Below are 25,206 nucleotides of genomic sequence, written 5' to 3'. Positions count from 1 at the left end.
GATTGATATTTTGCTGTGTTTACATTAATAGAGAGTAAACCCCCCCATATTTGCGGGGATGTGTACCACACCCCTCTGCAAATAGCTAAAAACTCTGAATACTAAAAACACTTAGAACTGCCTATTTTGATAGTTCAGAAACAAAAAAAACCATCTAAAAATACTTATACCTGAGTATTTTAATAGTTTTATGACAAAAAGTGCATTTAGTCATGAAAATGATATGAAAATACAGTAATTAGTGAATATCTCTCAGTGAAAATACCGCGAATGGGCGAATTTTCTGCGAATAATGTGTATATATGTTCCATAGAGAAATCCACAAAAAGATGAGTCCACGAATCGTGAGAACGCGAATATGGGGGTTTACTGTATTAATATTTGAAAATTAGTAAATAATTTTTATCATAAAAATGTATTCAGTCACGAACATAGAGTGAAAATGTAGTAATTAGTGAGTAATACTGTACGGAAAAACCCATGAATTAGTGAATTTTCCCGCGATATATTTGGAGATGTTTCGCAAAAAAACCACAAATGACTGAATCCACGAATGCTGAACAGTTATCTAGCGGGGGCCACTGTAATTTTGTAGTTATGGTTATATTATTATTATTATTATTATTATTATTATTATTATTATTATTATTATTATTATTATTATTAATAATATTTGAAAATTAGTGCTCATTACTAGGTAAATAATTTATTTTATCATACAAAACAAATAAACATATACATGTAACCATAAAAATTCTCTCATCTCTTACTGAGATGAGAGAATTTTTATCGTTATATGTATATGTTTATTTGTTTTGTTGGTAAATAAATGATTTACCTAATAATTAGTAATTTTCAAATATTAATAAAATCAATAAAATTAAATAACAACAACAATAATAATAGTCATAATAATATAACTGCAATTACAAAATTTATACATTTCTATTGTAAAGTATGTGATATTTTAAACAAACAAATATAATTTCCTGATCTTTTGAGAAACCTTTGAAGAAAAGGGTGAGTGCAAAGCTGTCAGACATGTCAATCGTTGCCCACAGCGTGTCAGAAGATTTGTGGTACTCTCTCTCTCTCTCTCTCTCTCTCTCTCTCTCTCTCTCTCTCTCTCTCTCTCTCTCTCTCTCTCTCTCTCATGTTATTCTGTCTCCATAATAGTTCATAAATAATTTAACTTGATATTTGAGATAAGGATAATCTCTCTCTCTCTCTCTCTCTCTCTCTCTCTCTCTCTCTCTCTCTCTCTCTCTCTCTCTCGTAGTTAGCGCTCACACATTTTTACAGCTTATTATTTCTCTGTATGTCTCTAACTGTACAGTAGATAGTTTAAATTGAGCTAATCTTACCTGTACCGTCTACGAACTGTAAATGCGCTAGTGTGGCAGATACTACCTAAAACATAGAGACATAATAACTAAGAGTTGTATTAGTCCAAATATAAAACACTTTGTTCATGAAAAAGCATTTCAGAACAAAGAGAATGACAAGTAGAATAAAGAAGTTCTTAAAAAGAGGTTGAGAAGACTTCTAAAATTAGATCAGTCGGAAGGGGAAAGGGAGAGAAATTCTCTTCCAACTCTCTATTTTTATGTCAACCATTTATTTCTTTTTTTAAGGGTAATGCATTAACATAACTTTTAAATGAAATTACAGTAACTTTAACCCTTAAATGCAGAGCGTCTATTTACAAAAGTGTCTCCCGTATGCCGGCGGTGTTTGAGAGTTAGCGCCGAAACGGAAAGAAAGTTTTTTTCAAAATATCACAGCACGCTTAGTTTTTAAGATTAAGAGTTCATTTTTGGCTCCTTTTTTTGACATTGCCAGAAGTTTAGTATGCAACCATCAGAAATGAAAAAAAAATATATCATTATCATATATAAATATTGGAATATATGACAGCGTAACAAAAAAAAAATTTCATATATAATTGTATACAAATCGCGCTGTGAGCAAAACGGTTAAGCTAATGAGTTTTTTTTTCGTTGTATTGTACATTAAATTGCAATGATTTTGGTATATAACAAATTGTAAAGCGATCAAAGCAACGCAGAGAAAATATTATCACAAAATGATGCATGAATTCGTAATGTGCGGACATAAAAAAGTTTTTTTTCAGAAATTCACCATAAATCGAAATATTGTGCTAGAGACTTCCCATTTGTTGCAAAATGAAGGTAAATGATTGAACATTACTAGAATGTAAGAGTTTTAGCTTACAATTGCAGTTTTTGACCATTTCGGTGGAGTTGAAGTTGACCAAAGGTCGAATTTTTTCTATTATGATTTATATGAAAATATTTCAAAACTGATGAAACCTACAACCATGAGTTATTTTTGGTTGTATTGTACATGAAATTGTGCACATTTTCATATATAAAACTTTATGTAACAGCCAATAGAGAGTGGTGCAAAAATTACGACAAAGTGATTAAAGAATTTCTGAGATGTTCGGCCGAGTTACCACACGAGGAGGTAAGGAAAAAGTTTTTTCAAAAATTCACCATAAATTGAAATATTGTGCTAGAGACTTCCTGTTTGTTGCAAAATGAAGGTAAATGATTGAATATTACTAGAATGTAAGATTTTTAGCTTACAATTGCATTTTTCGACCATTTCAGTCGAGTCAAAGTTGACCGAAGGTTGAAATTTTGGCACTTATCGTGATTTATATAAAAATATTTCAAAACTGATAAAAGCTACAACCATGAGTTATTTTTTGTTGTATTCTACATGAAATTGCATACATTTTCATTTATAAATCTATATAACGGCTAATAGAAAATGGTGCAGAAATTACGACAAAGTGACTAAATTTCTTAGATTTTCAGCAGAGTTAGCGCGCCCGGACGTAAGGAAAATGTTTTTTTAAAAAATTCACCATAAATCGAAATATTGTGCTAGAGACTTCCTGTTTGTTGCAAAATGAAGGTAAATGATTGAATATTACTAGAAGTTAAGAGTTTTAGCTTACAATTGCAGTTTTTGACCATTTCGGTGGAGTTAAAATTGACCAAAGGTCGAATTTTTTCTATTTATCGTGATTTATATGAAAATATTTCAAAATTGATAAAAGCTACAACCATGAGTTATTTTTTGTTGTAGTGTACATGAAATTGCGCATATTTTCATATATAAAACTTTATGTAACGGCTAACAGAAAACAGTGCAAAAATTACGACAAAGTGACTAAAGAATTTCTGAGATTTTCAGCAGAGTTAGCGTGCGCGGACGTAAGGAAGATTTTTTTTTTTTAAATTTCACCTTATATCGAAATATTGTGCTAGAGACTTCCAATTTGTTGCAAAATGAAGGTAAATGTTGAATATTACTAGAATGTAAGAGTTTTAGCTTACAATTGCATTTTTCGACCATTTCAGTTGAGTCAAAGTTGACCGAAGGTTGAAATTTTGGCACTTATCATGATTTATATGAAAATATTTCAAAACTGATAAAAGCTACAACCATGAGTTATTTTTTGTTGTATTCTACTTGAAATTGCAAACATTTTCATATATAAAACTTTATGTAACGGCTAATAGAAAACGGTGCAAAAATTACGACAAAGTGACTAAAGAATTTCTGAGATTTTCAGCAGAGTTAGCGCAAGCGGAGGTAAGGAAAAAGTTTTTTTCAAAAATTCACCATAAATCGAAATATTGTGCTAGAGACTTCTCGTTTGTTGCAAAATGAAGGTGAATGATTGAATATTTATAGAATGTAAGAGTTTTAGCTTACAATTGCATTTTTCGACCATTTCAGTCAAGTCAAAGCCGTACAGCGCGGCGCTTATAAGATGGATCACCTTGGGTGCTGGGTCCCTCTCCAGCATCCAAGTCTAAAACGAATCTCACACGCTCACTACTGACAGGCAATACGCGTTTTTCAGAGTCCTGATGACGTTGGGACATCCCTGCGTACGTCCTATTGCGTCACAAACATGCTAACATTTGCACAAGTTCGGCAAAACACGAACGCGTCAAGAAATCGCTCTCAGACAAGGCATCGCTGATGCTTTCTAGTGGGAGAAGAAAGAAATTCGCGCATGCGCAGCTGGGTCACGCTTGTAAACAAAACAACAGCGTGATCCGTGAACTCCCAGCATCCCTCAAGGCGCGTGATTTAAAATTTTTTGCAAACTAGGCCTATAAGTATTTTTCCGCGAATATTTAAAAAAATGTTTGTAGTCAACGTATTTTACGTCCACTCAGCACCCGACAGACAATTTTTGTCGACGTAAAATATGTCCAGTCGGCGTTAAAGGGTTAATTTCATTTAAAAGTTAGCTTAATAATTTGGGAGAATGATCAGGGTCATATTTAGTATTTAAACTTTAGAAATAAACATTTATTAGCATTTTTAGAGACTGTGCCAAACTTACACGAAAATTCGCCTTGCATAAGGGGTTCTGGAACCTAACCTCGCGTAAGTTCGGGATATGACTGTACTTGCTTGCCGGGGCTTCAGCCTCTGGCAGGTCCGGTAAGGGTGCTAGGTATCTCTCACCTGTCCCCTCCACCTCCTCAGGGTTTTCCGGGAGCTGGGAGTCAGACAGGCCTAGGGTTTGGGACTGGGACCGTTCACACTGCCATCTTAGCCCAACCACGGAAGCATATGCCTCGGGCTTGGCCCTTGGGCCGGACTGGTCATATGCTTGAGTGGTAGAGAGATCACCAGTGGGTTCTCCTGCAGGGAGTAGCCCAGGAAGACCGTGATCTGGAAGGGCCTGAGGACCCTATGCCTTAGGGTTCGGACACCCTCCGAGTTGCAGAGGAGTTTTTCGGAGATCATCTGTTTGATATGGCAATTTAATGATCTCGAGGAAGAGCCCATGGCTTTCCCCATGGACTGATCTTCAGCCATCGAGGCTTTTTGGGGGCCCCAGAAGGAACACAGAGTCCCAATGGGCTTGCCATGGTCGGGACTTGTTGAAGGGGTTTTGGACCAGGTAAATTCTCTTGTGTCTGGACAGGATAGGCTAACTCACTTAGGTATAACCGATCATGCAAGACACTTCCTGAGCCTCTCACTTGCCAGAGGAAATACTACAATCCCTTGTGTATAGATATCAGATATCATTACTATTGCATGTACATTACTTTATTATTATCTCACGGGAGAATTATGTTTACTTTATCATTTAATCTGCATTAATGCTTATGTTCACTTTATCATCTATCGTACATCAGTGCTTTAACCATTACTGTATACTTATTGTAAGACCACTAGCCTGATTATGCATCGTGGCAACATCACTATGATTCTTTCCCGCCAAGTTAAATGCATAAGCAGTTCCAGTTGAGTGGCCGCTGAAGTGACAAGTGTGAGAGTTCCTTCTGCTTCCACATTATTGTCTGTCTGTCTTTAATAGATGGGAGTATAAAGAATTTACAATTTTGCTTCATCATCCTTTGTTCCATTGCCTACATGGACATAGTTGGCAGGGTTACATGGCGCAATGAGTATCTCACTTGACAAAGACTTCATCCGGGCCTGAAGTTTTGAAATCCAAGAGGACAGCTGCTATTGAGCATTGTTTACTTCTCATCTCGTACATTGGATCTCTTACAGTGACCCAGGATATCAATGACAGTGTCGCCAGTGTATTACTGTACAGTGTCTCCAGGAGTGATACAGTGTTTGTGCAGTGAAGAGTTAGTGTCAGTGTGTTATAGTGCAGTATGGTGTTGTGAGAATTCGTCCTCGCTAATATCTCGGCGGGATATTTGAATTCTGGCGAGATTTTTGTGACCCCTTCATGCCTCCTTCTCCTGATGCAAACAGAATTGCTGAGCCAGCAGAGGCGCCCATCAGTACCCTTACCGCTCTCCACTCAGCCCGCCCTCCTCCCCACCACTCACTCTCCCCCGCAACTCACTCTCCCCCCAGCCACCTACATTCTCTCTCCTGCCTGCTTTATTTCATAAGTTTACTGTAACTTAGATTTAAAGTTTCAACTACTGGTGCATTCCTTCATTTGCATACAGTGAATTGGACATTTTACTGGCATTCTACAGATTCCAAGCTCTCTTACGATACCCAACTCAACATGGCTCAGCAAGAGGAACAGCTAATTGAGTTGACTGATCAGACAGAGGATCAGACAGTGAATCAGGCAGAGGATCAGACAGAGGGTCGGACGGGATCATCCTCCTCCAGGACAAAGGTGTCCACATCACTGTGGATCACACCCACCAAGATTCTCAGGTTGCCCACCCTACACACCCATCTCCCACACCCCATGATGCCATCTGCAGTATATCTTCTAATGCGAAGTACTTCACCACAGCGGACGCCCTGCATGGCTACTGGCAGATGGAGTTGGCAGAAGGGGTCCACCACCAGACCACATTTATAACTCCATATGGAAGATTTCAGCATTACTGTGGCCTGATGGGATTTTCAATGACAGGTGATGCATACTGCCTCCTTGGGAATATGGCCATATAAGGTTCCCAAACTGTGTGAAAGTTGTAGATGACACCCTCCTGTCCAACATGTACACCAAGTGTTGATCAGGTGCCGTCAACTCAGCATCGCCCTCAACAAGGAGAAATTCACCGTAGCTGCCCCTAAAGTTAATTTCTGCGGTTATGTCCTGTCATCTGACGGCATTACAGCAGACCCCTACAAGGTATCCGCTATATGTGACTTCCCTACACCGTCCAATGTCACTGGTCTCAGGTCATTTATGGGTCTCGTCAGTCAACTTGCCAACTTCACTCTGGGCATTGCAGCAGTAGCACAACCCCCTACACCCACTATTGAGCTCTCAATGCTCATTCATTTGGACCCCGACCATGAGCAGGCATTTAGGAAAGTCAAGGCAGCACTGACTTCAACACCTGTCCCGGCACCCTTCAACTCAGCTTTGCCTGTGGTTCTGCAAACAGACAACGACCTCGGTCAGATGTGTCTCATTCAGTGTGGCTCTCGTTTTCTGACAGACACGGAAACTCGCTATGCCACCATAGAGCTGGAGCTGCTCGCAGTCACTTGGGCTATGGCCAAGTGCCACCTATACTTGTCTGGACTTCAGCATTTCACCTTAATGACTGACCATTGCCCCCTGATACCAATTCTCAATCACTACACCCTGGATGCCATTGAGAATCCACACTTGCAACGCCTCAAGGTGAAATTGGCCCCCTACGTCTTCATCATGGTCTGGCGCATGGGAAAACAGCTCTGCATACCAGATGCCCTGTCTTGCTCCCCAACCAGCCACCCCACACCTGAAGATGAGGAAGACTGCACCACCTCAACTGCATATGTCAGGCGCATCGTCGCCAGCACTGCTGCCTCCAGAGACAACCAGGCAACAGGACCCATCGTCGAAGAAGAGAGGACCCTACAGGAAATTTGTACCATTGCATTTCAGGATCAGGACTATAATCACCTCGTCCATTACGTCTCCAACGCTTTTCCCACCAACCGCTACGACCTCCATGCCTCTGCCCTCCCGTATTGGAAGCTGCGGGATAGCCTTTACACGGATGGAGAGTTAGTGCTATATAGGCCCAGATCGTCATCCCTGCTGCCCTCCTTAGATGCACCTTGGCTTGCCTCCATGACAGCTACCAAGGGATTGAAGCTTCTCAACGTCATGCAAGACATACAGTGTTTTGGCCAGGCATCGAAGCCGATATAAAGATTACAGTAGAAAAAGTTGCGACGCCTGCCAACAGCTTTTCCCCAGCCAGCAACAAGAACACTACATGTGTGACGACCATCCATCCCGGCCCTTCGAAAGTTTGTCAGCTGACTTCTTCCATGTAGCAGGGAAATCCTTCCATGTTATCGCCAGTAGACTATCAGGCTGGCCTCTGGTTGTCCCCCTGTGGATGTGACACAACCACAGTCAGAGTCACAAGAATGTTCTGCGTCACCTTCCGTGAGGTTGGTGTCCCACTCCATTTATGGACTGATGGAGGACACCCATTTTCCAGCTAAGAATTCAAGCAATTCGCTGACTGCTGGGCCATTCATCACATCATCATTTCTCATTACCTTCAGTCCAATGGACACGCAGAAGCTGTGGTAAAAGCTGTCAAACCTGATCATCAAGACCGCCCCATCTGGGAACATATATTGTGAACCCTTTGATAGAAGACTGTTGGAGCTTAGGAACACCCCGAACCCTGCTGTAAGCTCCCCTGCGCAGATTCTTTATGGTCAGCCTCTCTGCATGTGTTCCGTTCCACCCCTAGTCATTCACTGATGAGCGGCAGACTAAGACCAAGGGTTACGACTGTCTTGTTGCTGCCCACACTGACCAGGTCACAAACCTCTACAACTCAATGCCCGTCCTCTAATTATGCTCACCATCTGCCAGCAAGTCAGGATACAGGACGCCACGACGCTATGATGGGACAAGGTCGGCATTGTGATGGGCCACGGTAGGTCAAGACAGTACAGAGTGCGCCTTCCTAGTGGGCGCGTATGCTTCCAAAACCATAGACATTTACGCCCATTGCGTAACATGAGTGATGACACCTCTCCCCAAGTCCCTGTGTCCCCTTGCTCTGGCCAGGAAAGAGATTCATCATCTAAACCCTCCAATGCCCCTTGTCGTTCTTCCCGACTCTTTGAAAGGAGTCAATGTTCTGCTCAAAACTGTGCTACAAGCATAAAGGGGGAGTATAGATATCAAATATCATTACTATTGCATGTACATTTACAGTACTTTATTATTGTCTCACAGGAGAATTATGTTTACTTCTATCATTTATCGTGCATCAATGCATATGTTCACTTTATCATCTATTGTGCATCAATGCTTTAACTGTTACTGTGTACTTATTGTAAGATCACTAGCCTGATTACACACATGGCAACATCACTATTATTCTTTCCCACCAAGTGCGATGCATAAGCAGTTCCAGTTGAGTGGCCGCTGAAGTGGCAGGCGTGAGACTTCCCTCCGCTTCCACGTTATTGTCTGCCTGTCTTTAATATATGGGAATATAAAGAATCTGTGATTTTGATTCATCACCCTTCGTTCCATTGTCTACATGGATATGTGGCAGAGTTACATGCCGCAGATACACTTGGAGAGGCCTTTGCCGACAAAACAGGTTGACCCGGACCAGGTTCTTCTGTGTGTGGGTCTGTCTCTGAACTGCCTCCATGCAGGAGTAGTTTCCCTTGAAATATATGACAGCAAAAAAAAATTTCATATATAATTGTATACAAATCACGCTGTGAGCAAAACAGTTAAAGCTAACGAGTTATTTTTTTTCTTCGTAATGTACACTAAATTGCAATGATTTTGGTATATAACAAATTGTAAAACGATCAAAGCAACACAGAGAAAATATTATCACAAAATGATGCGTGAATTCGTAACGCGGGGACGTAAAAAAAGTTTTTTCAAAAATTCACCATAAATCGAAATATTGTGCTAGAGACTTCCCGTTTGTTGCAAAATGAAGGTAATTGATTGAATATTACTAGACTGTAAGTGTTTTAGCTTACAATTGCAGTTTTCGACCATTTCGGTCGAGTTAAATTTGACCGAAAGTAGAATTTGTTCTATTTATCGTGATTTATATGAAAATATTTCAAAACAGATAAAAGCTACAACCATGAGTTATTTTCTGTTGTATTCTACATGAAATTGCGCACATTTCCACATATAAAACTTTATGTAACGACTAAAATAAAATGGCGCAAACATTACAACAAAGTGACGAAAGAATTTCTGAGATAGTTGGACGTAAAAAAAGTTTTTTCAAAATTCACCATAAATCGAAATATTGTGCTAGAGACTTCCAGTTTGTTGCAAAATGAAGGTACATGATTGAATATTACTAGAATGTAAGAGTTTTAGCTTACAATTGCAGTTTTTCGATCATTTTCCGGTCGAGTCAAAGTTGACCGAAGGTTGAAATTTTGGCACTTATCGTGATTTATATGGAAATATTTCAAAACTGATAGAAGCTACAACCATGAGTTATTTTCTGTTGTACTCTACATGAAATTGTGCACATTTCCATATATAAAACTTATGTAATGACTAATATAAACTGGTGCAAACATTACGACAAAATAACAAAAGAATTTCTGAAAATTTCGGCCGAGTTCCTGCTAGGAGGTAAGGAAAAAGTTTTTTTTTTTTTCAAAAATTCACCATAAATCGAAATATTGTGCTAGAGACTTCCAGTTTGTTGCAAAATGAAGGTACGTGATTGAATATTACTAGAAAGTAAGAGTTTTAGCTTACAATTGCGTTTTTCGACCATTTCGGTCGAGTCAAATTTGACCGAAGGTTGAAATTTTGGCACTTATCGTGATTTATATGGAAATATTTCAAAACTGATAAAAGCTACAACCATGAGTTATTTTTGTGATTTATATGGAAATATTTCAAAACTGATAAAAGCTACAACCATGAGTTATTTCTGTTGTATTCTACATGAAATTGCGCACATTTCCATATATAAAACTTTATGTAACGACTAATATAAACCGGTGCAAACATTACTACAAAGTGACAAAAGAATTTGTGAGATGTTCGGCAGAGTTACATGCATGGACGTAAGGGAAAAGTTTTTCAAAAATTCACCATAAATCGAAATATTGTGCTAGAGACTTCCAATTTGTTGCAAAATGAAGGTACATGACTGAATATTATTAGAATGTAAGAGTTTTAGCTTACAATTGCGTTTTTCAACCATTTCGGTCGAGTTAAAGTTGACCGAAGGTTGAAATTTTGGCACTTATCGTGATTTATATGGAAATATTTCAAAACTGATAGAAGCTACAACCATGAGTTATTTTCTGTTGTACTCTACATGAAATTGCGCACATTTCCATATATAAAACTTATGTAACGACTAATATAAACCGGTGCAAACATTACGACAAAATAACGAAAGAATTTCTGAAAATTTCGGCCGAGTTCCTGCTAGGAGGTAAGAAAAAAGTTTTTTTTCAAAAATTCACCATAAATTGAAATATTGTGCTAGAGATTCCAATTTGTTGCAAAATGAAGGTAAATGATTGAATATTACTAGAATGTAAGAGTTTTAGCTTACAATTACATTTTTCTACCATTTCGGTCGAGTCAGAGTTGACCGAAGGTTGAATTTTTTTGTAGTCGATGTACGGTACGTCCACTTGGCACCCAACAGACAATTTTAGTCGACGTACGATACGTCCAGTTGGCGTTTAAGGGTTAGGTTGAAGGGCATTATGAGTTATCCATGTATAGTCCCTGCCCTATTGGTACGGGTTGATCACCATTAACCTGTTAAGTGCCCCCCCCTACCCCCGATGACCTTGCTGCTAACGTACCGTCATGCTTTTTTTGTAGTTAGCGGTCATTTCACTGATGATAGATTTTCAAAGTTAATATTCATTTTTATGCTTATAATTCCCACTTGTAGTCAAGTGTAGGAATATTAATTAAATGATGGAATAAAAAATAATTACTACTACTATTATTTTATTTCAAAAGACTACATAATACTGAATGAAAAATGTTATATGTATGACAATCTCTAAAGCAAGGGTCTACACACAATCCTACTTCACAGTCCTTACACCAGTATGAGCTATCCCTTCTTATGTTGTTCTTCCGGCACCAAGCACAAGTCCTTTATGGCCTCTTCTTTTATCTGTAGGTGGACAATAATCAGGAAAGTGCCTGCCAATTAACCATGAAGGTTTCTCCGCAAGTCGTGGGGACTTGCGTGAGGGAACAGGTCTTTCTTCTGGATATTTCATAATCAGTCTTTCACTAATCCACAAAATAAACTCACTTCTTACAACCCTCCCACCAAGGGCTCTATATGCGACGTAGCAATTCAGAACAGACATGTCTAACAAATGTCGAAATACTTTCTTGTAATATTTCTTCAGTCTATTTCATGTGGTTGAAAAATGAACCAAGTGGTTATCGAACAAATCAACTCTGCCCATGTTTGCATTATAATCCGCAACCACTTTCGGTTTATACATTTCTTTTCCTCTCCTAGATTTCACTTTCATCATAGAATCATCATGCATTGTATTCAGAAAACATACATCCTTTTTATCTTTCCATTTCAGTACCATAGATTTTTTCTGGAATTTGCTACTTTTTCACCTTTTTTCAGTTTAGTTCCTTTTATTATTGCTGGCACATCCTTTCTAGTAACCTTACAGTACCAACAGTGTCAGTTTCTTCATCAACAAGTGCATCTGCCAATGTTGGATTTGTATAAAAATTATCTGTAAATAAACAATAGCCCTTGTTCAAAAGAGGGTCCATAAGAGAGGAAACAATCCTATTAGACACAGGAAGATCCATGTACTTTTCCATGGGTTGTGTGTCCTTACCTGCATAAATGAAAAAGTTCCATATATAACCAAAGACTCATAAACAGAAACATTCCTACTTGGAATGTAATTGTTCATAAATTTCTTCAAAATAAGATCAGTGAATGGCTTTATTTTTGCTAATTTTCTTCCTGGTCCATCTGTTATAGTACCATTGTTAACCAAATGTAAGAATTTATGCAACGAGTCAAATCTATGCCCACTCATTACCTTTTGAAAAAAAGGAGAAGAAACACTCCCATGTTGAGAAATACATTGAATTATCACACTTAGAATCATGCCTTGTAAAATAAATAGACCTATAAAGACTCATTTCACTTGCACAAGTGTCAAACTTGTGATTGTGGCGACAAATGTTCGACATTCTCATCTAGAAACTGATTTGCAAATCAATTTGTTTCTTTCATGAGATTATCAATGATTTCATCACCAGAGTATTTCTCAAAATATTCTAATGGGTTCTCATTATCCTCAGCTGTAAATTTCATGCCAGGATCAGCAACAAAAGCAAAGGGATCTCTCTCTCTCCCTCTCGTTGTCCAGTCACTCGGCAATGAAAAGTCATCTTCACTCCCGTTATTGGAAGAAAAGTTTGTTCCTTCAATATCCTTATCACCGGAGGATTCAGAACTAGAGCTGTCATCATCAAATAGGTCATCAGTATCAGACTCCTCATCTAGTATTTGATTGATCTCACCTCAAGAAATACACCTCCTCTTTAGGACATTCATTGTGAAAGAAGCATCAAATTCAGCTTGTCTCAATAAATGTCCAAAGCATACTGAAAGAAAACCAGCTTTCTAGCATCAAGCGACCACCAGAAAAACGTTGCCAGGCAGCAAATAAGTTTCCATTTACAGCTTACGTGTGCTGAGAGTGTTACCAAATGATGTTCCTACACTTTCTATATGAGTAAACGTATTATTATGGGACTGATGGCTTGACACGTACATTTAACGTCTTGAACTTGATATCCCATTGAAGGCGGTACCGAGTAGATAGTGGTAGATGTATTATTACATGGGTGATGCTTAAGAGGTTAAGCACAGAAGTGTTATTGCAGATGGTTGTTCTTAAGTTCCAGTATATCTGGTGCTACTACTGGACTTTGTCAGGGACACCATGGACTTAGCGTATGCTTCCAAGGTCTACTAAACAGTCTCATTGTCAGATCGATAAATCTTGTCTCTTTGATTAATTAAAGGGACCTTCTCAGTTTGCTGTGATCTCCTTTGTCCAGGTCACAGTGGACTGAGTTGGATAGGCATTTTCAAGAAATGATTAGACACTGTTTTCAGCAGTGTCTGAAGTAGCACTGGCCACTTGCTTGGGTTCTGTGCCTCATACCCAAGCAATGTAGTGACCTGGCGTGCTGCATAACTGACAGGCAAGTACTTATTTCCTTGAGATGCTGCTATTTTGATATCATCAAGGGTTGGTGATAAGCACACCTCTGGAGACCTTGTTGCATATGGCATGTAAGAGAAGATAATCATCTACATATCACTGCCTCAGAAATGTGAGCAGTACCTTTGAACCTGCAAGCATCCATAGACTTTTAGATGAAACGCCCAAAAATGTATCTTGCAGCACCGTGGTAGTGGTTTAATAAACAAACAAACAAGCATTCTTGCTGAGTGGGCAGACAGCAGGTACTTCTCTCTCAAAGATGCTCCTGTTTTGATTGCACAAAAGGAGGACAGTAAACAATAGTTTAACAAGTAAGATGCCAGACATCACCCTACCCTTGTGCATGTTGGGAAAGCAAACACATGAAGGCCTGAGTTCCACACCATAAAATGGTCCTCTGAGTTCCTTCTGGTCAAAGGAAATGATTGGCTGACCACCATAGTGCTAAGGGCTGTTTGCAGAGGTAGGATGATCCCTGTACTCTAATGTAACAGGAAATTATTTAGTGCTATGGGAAACACAAGGAGTCCACCTGCTAGCACACCTTCCAGCAGCCCCGGAACTATCAGGACACCTAAGCCTTCCCTCCCTGTTTCCTGATCCATCAGGTAATCAGGTGTATGTGGTTCTCCTTAGGACTTGAAATGACCCTGGCAGCTCCATGTTGTTTAAACCCTAGTGTTGTCCAGTTCTACTGACCCATCTTGGCTGTGTACAGGGAGATTTTTTTTCTCTGACTCACTCTGCTTCTTTAGCCCATTTTGCTATGTTCCACCATGGAGGCCTCTTCTCCTGAATGGGTGGAGACCACTCTGTTTCTCCTGCACAAGAGAGAGGTTTCATAAGTAAGACAGAATTGGAGTTATCTAAGTTAAAGTTTGCCAACATTATTTAAATTTTTGAGGGAAGTGGGCCATCTTTTGTGATTGGAATCTTGAGAGAAGTCCTTCTCTCATGCTAAGATCATTCTCAGCAGATTGCAGAATTCCTTGTCTTTCCTCCTAGTGGGCTCTCCTCAAGGTCAGGCCTCTGTGATAATTTTCACTTTTGAGGCCTTGGTGAGGTCTCAGATAGACTTCTCATTCTAGGTGATCTTCATGGTAACCTTGTTTATGGCTTAGTTTAAACAAATGGCATACAGTAGTCACTCATTTTTAGTCCACTTTGAAGGATGGGACAATTCAAAATCTGTGTTAAACTCAGAACCCATTAGTTCCTTGTTCTAGGTTAAGTTTTTCTTTACCATCCTTTTGGGACTTTGTTTCAACAGTCAAGACTTTTTCCTGGTGTTTTAACAGTCAAGACACGTTTTTTCTAGTATTTTAGGAATCAAGACGGTGTTTTTCTCTGGTGTTTTAATGACTGAGACAATGAATCTTCTGATCTGGGGTGTGCTTAAGGTATGGGTAAGCTTTCATTAGGAAAGCAGAAAGCTCTCTCTCTCTCTCTCTCTCTCTCTCTCTCTCTCTCTCTCTCTCTCTCTCTCTCTCTCTCTCTCTCTCTCTCTCTCTCTCTCTCTCTCTCTCTCTCTCTCTCTCTCTCTCATATTCCTTCTGCCTCTTCCCTTCCAGATCTGTGGACCCAGACTGTGTATGTGCTGGTCTGGCTAGATGCATGTAGCTACACAAGGCTGTGGTTTGAGGATGCAAGCCCTTCCAGTTTCATATTACTGGGACAGTCAAGGGGGACATGTCAAGTTATCTTTTGGGCTCTTGTAATAACTATATCTGCGTATTGGCTTAGATTTAATTTTTGTTTAGATGGGAAAGATGAGACTCATCTTGAGATTTACCTACATTTGGGGTTTTGTTGACACAAATACCAACTCTAGCATAGATATAGATCATGTTGGATATACAATTGTATGGGAGGTTATAAAACTCATCGTTGGGAGATAGTCTACTGTATAAGAGGCAAGAGTTTTTGTTCTCATTAGAACGAACATTGATTCAACAGAAATTAATTTTTTTATAGATAAACAAACCTTGCGTCTTTTATCGTAATCCAACCTCTAACCTACCCCGCATTTTTTCCCTGTAGCCAAAGGAAAAAGCGAGGCCAAGCAGACTTCTGAATGAGTAGTTACCCCCATTCACCCACGTACTTCTACATATGAATATCTTGTTAGCTCACTTAGTGACAGAACCAACTTAAGCCCAAGATTGCTCCTATATGAAACACTCCAGGTTTGTATATTCAGGGAAAATGATGTTTAGTCCAAAAATTGCCATGTTTTTAGGTTTTTGAGACTAATAGCTTGTATGGGTGGTGCAGTTTTGCACTGTGTATTTGTTACAGCTTTTTTTTTTCCTTACAGTCATCCCAGCAGCTGCAAAAGAGGAGGAAGAACCACGAGATGTTTTACTAAAAATGTGGCGTACAGGGTTCACTGTAGATGATGGACCCTTGCGTTCATATGAGGATCCTAGCAATGCTGAGTTCCTGAATTCTATCAGAAGAGGGTATGTTAACAGAATCATTTTTAGAGACTTGATTTTTTTTGCATTGCCACAACTTGTTTCATAATAAATCCTTTACTTATAGTGCCCATTTATAGTCACAAAATGTCTCGAACAAAAATCTCCAAAACGTGAGGAATTACTGAAGTGTGCTTTCTGGGTATGTGTGGACAGATAGATGCATAGGTCTTGGCTGTCTGTCCATTTCATACTTTGCATTTGTTTGCCAGCATATCATTTCCTGGAATTTTCAGCTTTTGTAAAGGATAACTGTGTGTACAATAACAGTAATTAATATAAAACTTCTGCAGTTTTGTTCTGGAATATCCCAACATCTTTGTTCAAAACCAAAGGCACTCATTTAATACTAGCGCTGTCCGTAACCTAGGTGTCATCCATCAACCATCACATTATATATATTATATATATATTATATATATATATATATATATATATATATATATATATATATATATATATATATATATATATATATATATATTATTATATATGAGACTTGATATATCTATTGTACATGAGACTTGATATATCTCGTAGCCAGGTCGGCAACGTGACCTCCTTGTGATTAAGGTAACTCGGGTTCGCCCCGCGGCCGGCCGTCACAGGCTCTTCAATTTCTTCCCTTTGGATCTATCGGCCGTGGTTACAAGCATATCCAAAAAGTGCTAAGAATTAGCTAAGTTAAGAGGGCATTGTGGCTACTAGACAATATATATATATATATATATATATATATATATATATATATATATATATATATATATATATATATATATATATATATTGTTATGCGTGAGACTTGGCTGATGAGTTTATTACTTGATTTACGTAATTTTTATAAGGCCCTGCGTGCCAAGGACACACGTAACCTGTCAATAAAGCTACAAATTAACCTCAAAGACAGCCGTTTAAACACTCAAGGTCGCCAGCCGAGGAGCTATTCTCGGTACAAAACAAAAATGCAGTTAACTAAGGACTTTACGATAACGTTGCCCGGCTTCGGACACAGACAATCTCTACTCGTTAATATGGTATTAAAACACAATGGCTCTTCCAAACAATGGATTGAGACACAAGGCTGCATAAAGATTGAAATAACTTTCCCAGATTCCTAGTTAATTCACTGGAATGGTTGAATGTTGCTAAACAATATAAATTATGCTGAATCTAAACTTCGTAAAAGCAAGTCGCTTTGGAATCTATAATAATTATGGTGGCGGTGAAGGAGGAAACAACGAAACTGAAATACAGAAAAAGGGGCTAGTAATTGACGAAGTTTTGAACAAAACACAGACTTTACTTTGGACGACTAGTTGTTGCACATACAACGGACGATCGGAAGTTCTGGGATGAATTCGCCACTTCACTAGTAATATAGACTAGAGACAAAGGGACAAAGGGTTGTCCGAGAAGGGAAAGCTGACGTGCTCTCCCGTCGATAGTTAAACTCTCTCTGCTTGTCCTCGTTGGGGCGCCGATACAAGCGATGCCCCCATGCCCTCAGGGTCTGAAATCTTGTCAAAACATCCATCGGACAGAACAGAAAAAAAAAACTTAAGGCCACCTATCATAAGGTTGACTATGGAAATTTTTCCTATGGGGTTAAATCCCTAATGCTACCTATCCTGGCTATCAATGAACGTTAAAGTTTGAATCATTCTACGCAAACCTGCAGGACAAAGACTTTCCCCTGTCTTGGTCAGTCTGATATTACTACAAATAAATGCATTGTGGCAAACAGCAGAAATATATATATATATATATATATATATATATATATATATATATATATATATATATATATATATATATATATATATATATATATTTATATATATATATATATATATATATATATATATATATATATATATATATATATATATTATATACAGTATATATGTATATATACAGTAATTATATATATAGATATATATATATATTATATACAGTATATATATATATATATATATATATATATATATATATATATATATATATAGTATATATATATATATATATATATATATATATATATATATATATATATATATATATATATATATATATATATATATATATTATACAGTATATATGTATATATACAGTATATTATATATATATATATATATATATATATATATATATATATATATATATATATATATATATATATATATATATATATATATATATATATAATAGATAGACCCGGTTACGATGGGTCTGGCTTATGACGTTCGAGGTTACAACGCTTTTCAGATATATTCATCAGAAATTATTTCCCTGTTTATGACACATGTTCCAGGGTTACGACGCGTCGTACGCTGATCCAATGGAAGAAATATGGCTCCAAAACGGCAGAGTAATAAAAATTTGGTGTTTTTTTAATGAAAAACTCAATAAAAATGTAGTTTACATCATTTACAATACACCCAGAGCATTAAAAGTAAGGTTTTCTTAGGATTTTTTTTACAATTTTCGACGATTTTTTCGTTTACAACGATTTTTGGCATATGACGTGGCTTAAGAACGGAACCCCCTGTCTTAAACTGAGGACTGCCTGTATGCAGTATATATAGAATAGATACTCTATATATAGATATATATAGCTATATATATATAGATATATAGAGATAGATACTGTATATATAGAGATATATAGATATATATATGACCCCGACCTCTCAAGGGATATACTTACTTTGGTCGGGCTGCAGTACTATGGGTCATACTCAAATAAGACACGGGGTAAAATTAACAATGATCTGTATTATCTAAAAATTACCCAAGGGCCCAAGTATCTAAGCAAACTAAAATCTACGGTAAACATGAGTTGAGGCGGAGGGGGAAACTGACGGAGGCAGCGAGGGGATGCACGTCCTTCCCCTCACTTCAACAAAACCGCTCTGCCTTTTCCAAGGGACGCCCTTTGGGCATCTATCTCCAGCCCTCAAGTACCTCACTGCCCCCGAGTTCTCTCTCTCTCTTGGACATGATTGGCTCTGGCACTTCTCCTTAGGCCTATCAGCCAATTGGTGCCAGCAAAGGTGATGCTGCGTCCTAAGGAACTTTGGAGGGGTTTCTGGGGGGAGGAAGGTTTCCTCTAGATCTGAGAGAAGAAGACCGTTTACCGGTCTTGTCATGGTGTCCTGCGACTGCATCAGGATTCCGGGGAATTCTTACAAAGACTGAGAAGGGCTTAGCACTCCCCTCCCAAGCCCTTTGCGTCCCCACAAAGCTGCCCCCCCCCCCCCGGATCCTGCCAAGAGCCTCGTCCCTCACGGTTACTGACTTAACTAATTAAAATTAACTATCTCTAAGTGGGCCAGCTGACACGTGTACAAACCAAAATTACAAGTGAATGGAAAACGTCTTAGCCAACACAATAAAAAAATTGTATATTATTTTTGTCCTTCATTTACCCATTTATTTATTTCTTGCGTTTTGCAAACCAACCAACCAACCTCACCCTTTCCTGGAAACAGATTAATACCCAAACAAAGAAAAAATAAAAAAGTTTTCAAAAGACCAAGCCCTGCACTCCTATTAAACAAAAAAAAAATGGTGATCATAACAATAACAAGAAAATTATACATTTTTTCGCTGCGTTGCCAATCATGACAATGTGGCTCCACATTTTTAATCACGTTGCATCCCGCTAATTTACAAACTTTTTCTGAAAGAATTGGACACAAAAAAACAACAATTTGGCAATTTAGGCACAACAGTGAAATTTAAAAAAAAAAAAAAACAAGACAAGTTTATAGCATCAATTTACCTTTAAGACAACTACACCAAATAACAATAATGAAAAATCACAAATCTTGCACAAAAATTCCAGCACCTGTGCGAATGTAACACAAAAGAAATCTTACAGAAAATGTGACATCTAGGTTGGTATATTTTTAAACACAGATTAAGGAACAACAAAACAAAAAATTAAAGTATAAACAAAGAAAACATTGCAAAAACAAAATTAATACAACCACAATTTTTTAAAAAATTTAAAACACAGGAATACGGTACACAGGCAATGACATAGACACTCACAGTAATTGGAAAAATCAAAAACATAAAACAAGAAACATCATAACATTAAAACTCTTCTTATATCTCTGATTTCAAGGTAAGGACATGGGATGACAATTACAAATTTTGATCACTGACCCCTGTCATTCACTTTGCAATAGCATTCACTTATGACACGGACTCGTGAGCATGCTCTTGTGCTGTCAGCATGGCCCCACCTGCGTGCTTACGGGTTCCACTGGCTCTTCTCCCAAATACCCAGCCAGTCCCAGATAGGGGGTTACCAGTTTGTTGGTGTGGAACATTAGGCTCTCCTGAAGCACTGCACGTAGGTGTGACAGGTGTTGCTCGCTTACGGCACAAAAATTCCAGCACCTATGCGAATGTAACACAAAAGAAATCTTACAGAAAATGCGACATCTAGGTTGGTATATTTTTAAACACATTAAAGAACAACAGCAACAACAAAAATTAAAGCATAAGCAAAGAAAATGTTGCAAAAACAAAATTAATACAACCACCATTTAAAAAAAAAATTTAAAACAGGAATATGATACAAAGGCAATGACATTGATACTCACAATAATTGGAAAAATCAAAAACATAAAACAAGAAACATCACAACATTAAAACTCTTCATATATCTCTGATTTCAAGGTAAGGACATGGGACGACAATTACAAATTTTGATCACTGACCCCTGTCATTCACTTTGCAGTAGCATTCACTTACGACATGGACTCATGAGCACACTCTTGTGCTGTCAGCATGGCCCCACCTGCGTGCTTACGGGTTCCATTGGCTCTTCTCCCAAATACCCAGCCAGTCCCAGGTAGGTGGGTACCGGTTTGTTGGTGTGGAACATTAGGCTGTCCTCAGGCACTGCACGCAGGTGTGACAGATGTTACTCGCTTGCGGCCCCAATGCAGATATGCTGAATAACTGCAGTGGTGTGTTTGATCTCTTTCACACGATATGGTCCCGTATAGGCCGGTTCGAGCTTGTGCTTCGGTAGCTGCTTTCTCCTCAGATAGATTCTATCCCCTACCTGGATTGGGGAATCATGTGTGCAGAAGCGTTTATTGTACCGCACCCGATACTTTTCATTGCCCCTCAACAGCAGTCTCTGGTTAGTTTGGAACACTCAACGGGTCATGTTACAAAACCAAACCCAGTACTGTTCTACTGTGTAGAGTGGGATCTGTTGGGGGTCCAAGACCATCGAGCACGGTAGTCGAATATCCTGCCCGAACATCAGGAAATAGGGGGTGTCCTTAATCGAGCTGTTATAAACGGTGTTAATAGCGAGCTCAGCCATCTGCTGCAGGGACGGCCATGAAGTTGGGTGATCCTCAATTAGATATCTTAAGATATTGATCACTTCACGAATACGGGACTCAACTAGCCCATTGGCTGATGGCCGATAAGCCGCGATGGTGACATGCCTTTTTTGCATTAGAGCTGTAAACTCACGGATCATCTCATTGATGAATTCGTGTCCATTGTCACTGACCACCATCCTGGGACACCCGAACCGACACACGAGGGAACATAACGCCTTAGCCACTTCACCTGCCATCTTACTCTCTATCACTCGTGTGTGAAACGTGTGAACGCATCCACGAACACACAAATGTATTTGGGTTGTCCTTGCTCATTGTATTACACACATGACAACTTCTTACAAACCTAGTTATGTCCTTACGCATGCTAACCCAAAAGAAGTGCTCAAGGGCTCTTCTAAGAGATCTTTCTATACCTACATGCCCGGCATAAGGGCTTACATGGTTCATGTGCATGGCTCTCTCTATTGGAGCTTGAAGGACGATGACTCGGGCTCGGATATCACCGGGCCTTTTCTCATATCTGCAAAACAAGATGTCTACTTCAATGAAGAACACATCCTTCTACAAATGCACAGAACTCAGGAACTCGCTGCTCTCACCTCTCACCCAGGCCTTGATTTGGTTAATCCACGCTTCAGAACCCTGACTCTCAACCAACTCTCGCACACTCCAACCACAAAAATCAACCACACTTTCATACTCTGGGCATTTACTCTGGACTCCCCCAGTCGGACTTCCACTTGCATTCAACCTGCTGTCATCTCGGCCACTCCCAACTTATATGTGAGTGCGCACGAGATTCCCATTTTCTATGCTCTGCGCTCCCATCTGATTGACTTTCACTGTTAGCATTTGTCGTAACGTTGCTGGCACCAGTGCTGGCACCGCCTGTGCCACCAATGTTACAACATTTCTTTTGTCGTTCTTCCTTGTGCTTAGCAGCACGTGTTGTTACTCCTATGACATTCCAGGAGAGAGCATCTGCCACCCTATTACTTTTGCCTGGAATATGGCCTATTTTTATGATCAGACTAGAATTCGCTCAATCCAACGAGCTTGGTGATTGGAAATCTCGCTCTTCTTAAATAGGTACATTAACAGTCTGTGATCTGTGAAAATCTTTACTTTATGTTCCAATAAAAAACAGCGGTGTCTCTCCAGCAACCACAGGACTTCCAAAGCCTCTCGATCAAAAGTACTATCATTTCTCTCTGCCCCTTTTAATACTCGTGATGCAGAACAAAGTGGTCTCTCATTACCTTCATCGTCTATCTGAGATATTACTCCTCCGATCGCGACATCCGTGGTCAAAGTAAATGGCTGACTGAACCTCGGATAAGCCAAGAGTTCGTCGTTCACAAGGGCATCTTTTAATCTCTGAAAAGCATCTTGTTCCTTCTCACCCCACTGGAAATCAGGTCGCTTCCTTAGTGCATCTAATGGTCTCTCTATCTGGCCAAAGTTCTTAATGAATTTACGGTAATATCCTGCGAGTCTGAGGAAGCTGGCTACATCCTTTGCATGTTTAGGCTGTGGAAATTCTTTAATTGCTGAGACTTTATCGGCACAAGGCTTAAGGCCTTCGGAAGTTATGATGTGCCCAAGAAATTCCACTTTGGCCTGAAAAAATTAGCATTTATCTAGATTAATTTTCATGCCATGGCACCTTAAGGCTTCTAAAACCTCTAACAGGTTAGCCATATGCTCCTCTACTGTGGCACCGATTACAATGATATCGTCTAGGTATACAAAAACTCCATGGCCTAATATGGAGGCTAAAACTGACATCATTACTCGTGAAAAATGAGCCAGAGTATTCTTTAATCCAAAAGGAAGGAAATTATATTCAAATAGCTGATTATTCGCTATAAAGGCCTTTTTCTCTTTACTCTCGTCATCTAAGGAAATTTGATGGTAGCCCAACTTGAGATCCAGCGTGGTGAAAAATTTACTCTCCCTTACTTTAAGCAAAAGCTCTTCGATCGAGGGCAGTGGGTAGGCATTATCTTTCGTAATGGCATTCAGTCCCCTATAATCAACATACAACCTGAGAGAGCCATCTTTCTTAACTAAAACATTTGGAGAAGCTTTCTTGAATAACCTGATCTTGCAATTGATTAATTGTTTCATTGATTATTTGTTCGTGACATGCAGGAGTTCTATAAGGCTTTGTTCGAAGGGGGTTGTGATCTCCCGTCTCTATTCTAAAAGGTAACTTATTAATTCTCCCGGAGGGCTCATCTCCAATTGCTATCACGTCTTCGTATTCCCAAAACTATGTCTCCTACACATCTGCAGTAATTTAAAGGTACTGCTTTGGTAGCTGTTTGTAGTAGCCTTCTAAGCCGTGGTTCGCCGCGACCTTGACTGTGTAGTCAAGGCCGACACTGCATTATCGGCTGTTACAAGGGTGCATACTTCCAAATCACAAAGAGACTCGCTACTTAATTCTAACCTGTTACTACGTACATTAATAAAAGGTACATTCGCCTTCCCATTGATGATGGTAGCAACTCCTGGCAGCACAAAGTCTGCCCACTTTTTATGGGGATTAAATATAGACAAGTGTACCTTCTTCTAACTTTCGTGCTGGGACAACAGGAAGGGAATAGAGATGGGAGGGAGGAATTACCTCCCGTACCTCAGGGCCAACGGGTACCACTCCCGTGTCCCCCTTGGATGCCCGGGCCACCTTGACACACCATCTCCTTTTACCCAAGACGGAAAGTTTTTGGTACTGCCCAGTTCCCACTGGCATCGACACTTCCACTCCCCCTCCGTGGACCCCATAGAGAGAGCCACCTTGTGCTCTCGCACGAAACCAATTCCCAAAATAATTGGAATTCCTTCCATGTGAGTTGTCGGTACAACATGGAATTTGTGAGTCAAGACTCGACCACCTAGGGAAACCTGCTGGTCAACAATGCGCTGGATCATTATCTGATGAATGCTCACAGTGTTTAACAACAGGCATCCCCTCAATGCCATAATAGCACCCGTCAGTAAGCTTTCCTCTGTCAGTGAAACACAAGCTCCACTGTCCAACAAGGCATGGTATGTTCCCATTCTAATTCCCACCTCAAGAACAGGAACTGAATCTCCACTCTCGTGAGAGGGAGAAGGGGTGGGGGACATCTGTTCTGTTCTCTCCACAGTTACACACACCCCTTGGGCAGAGGGAGCTCTCACTGGCAGGGGAAGACTCCCACCTACATGCTGGCCAGGGGTGGCACTATTCCCACTAGGCCTTCTTTTGCAGTCCCCGCCGCACTGGCCTTTGGGCTGCCAGAGGGAGTATGTTTGCAGGTACACTTCTTTCTCCCCTTCCCCGGCGCATTCCCCTTCCTCTCGAGGGAAGGAGCGCGCCGTTTGACGTGATGTCATTTTTTGTACACTCGCTAACTAGATGGTCGGTGGCACTACATCTGAAACAATAGGTTCCAATGAAAAATTCGTGTCTGTGAATTCGTGCAGCTCGAATCACGCAAGTTCGGGGTATAACTGTATATATATTAGATATATACATATATACATATATATATATATATATTATATATATATATATATATATATATATATATATATATATATATATATAT

General features: G+C 39.3%; 1 protein-coding gene across 1 annotated transcript in view; it reads left to right on the top strand.

Annotated features, from left to right (window-relative positions):
• LOC136836196 (uncharacterized) overlaps positions 1-25,206 on the top strand; it is a 146,245-nt gene that overhangs the window by 75,555 nt on the left and 45,484 nt on the right. Inside the window, exon 12 of the mRNA XM_067100198.1 lies at positions 16,067-16,211. Coding sequence (XP_066956299.1) covers positions 16,067-16,211 — 145 coding nt within the window. The remainder of the gene's footprint in view (positions 1-16,066; positions 16,212-25,206) is intronic.

Source organism: Macrobrachium rosenbergii, chromosome 56 (genome assembly GCF_040412425.1).
Source record: "Macrobrachium rosenbergii isolate ZJJX-2024 chromosome 56, ASM4041242v1, whole genome shotgun sequence".
NCBI classification, from domain to species: Eukaryota; Metazoa; Arthropoda; class Malacostraca; order Decapoda; family Palaemonidae; genus Macrobrachium; species Macrobrachium rosenbergii.
Note: the sequence above shows the minus strand (reverse complement) of the source record. Positions and strands in the feature narration are given on the sequence as shown.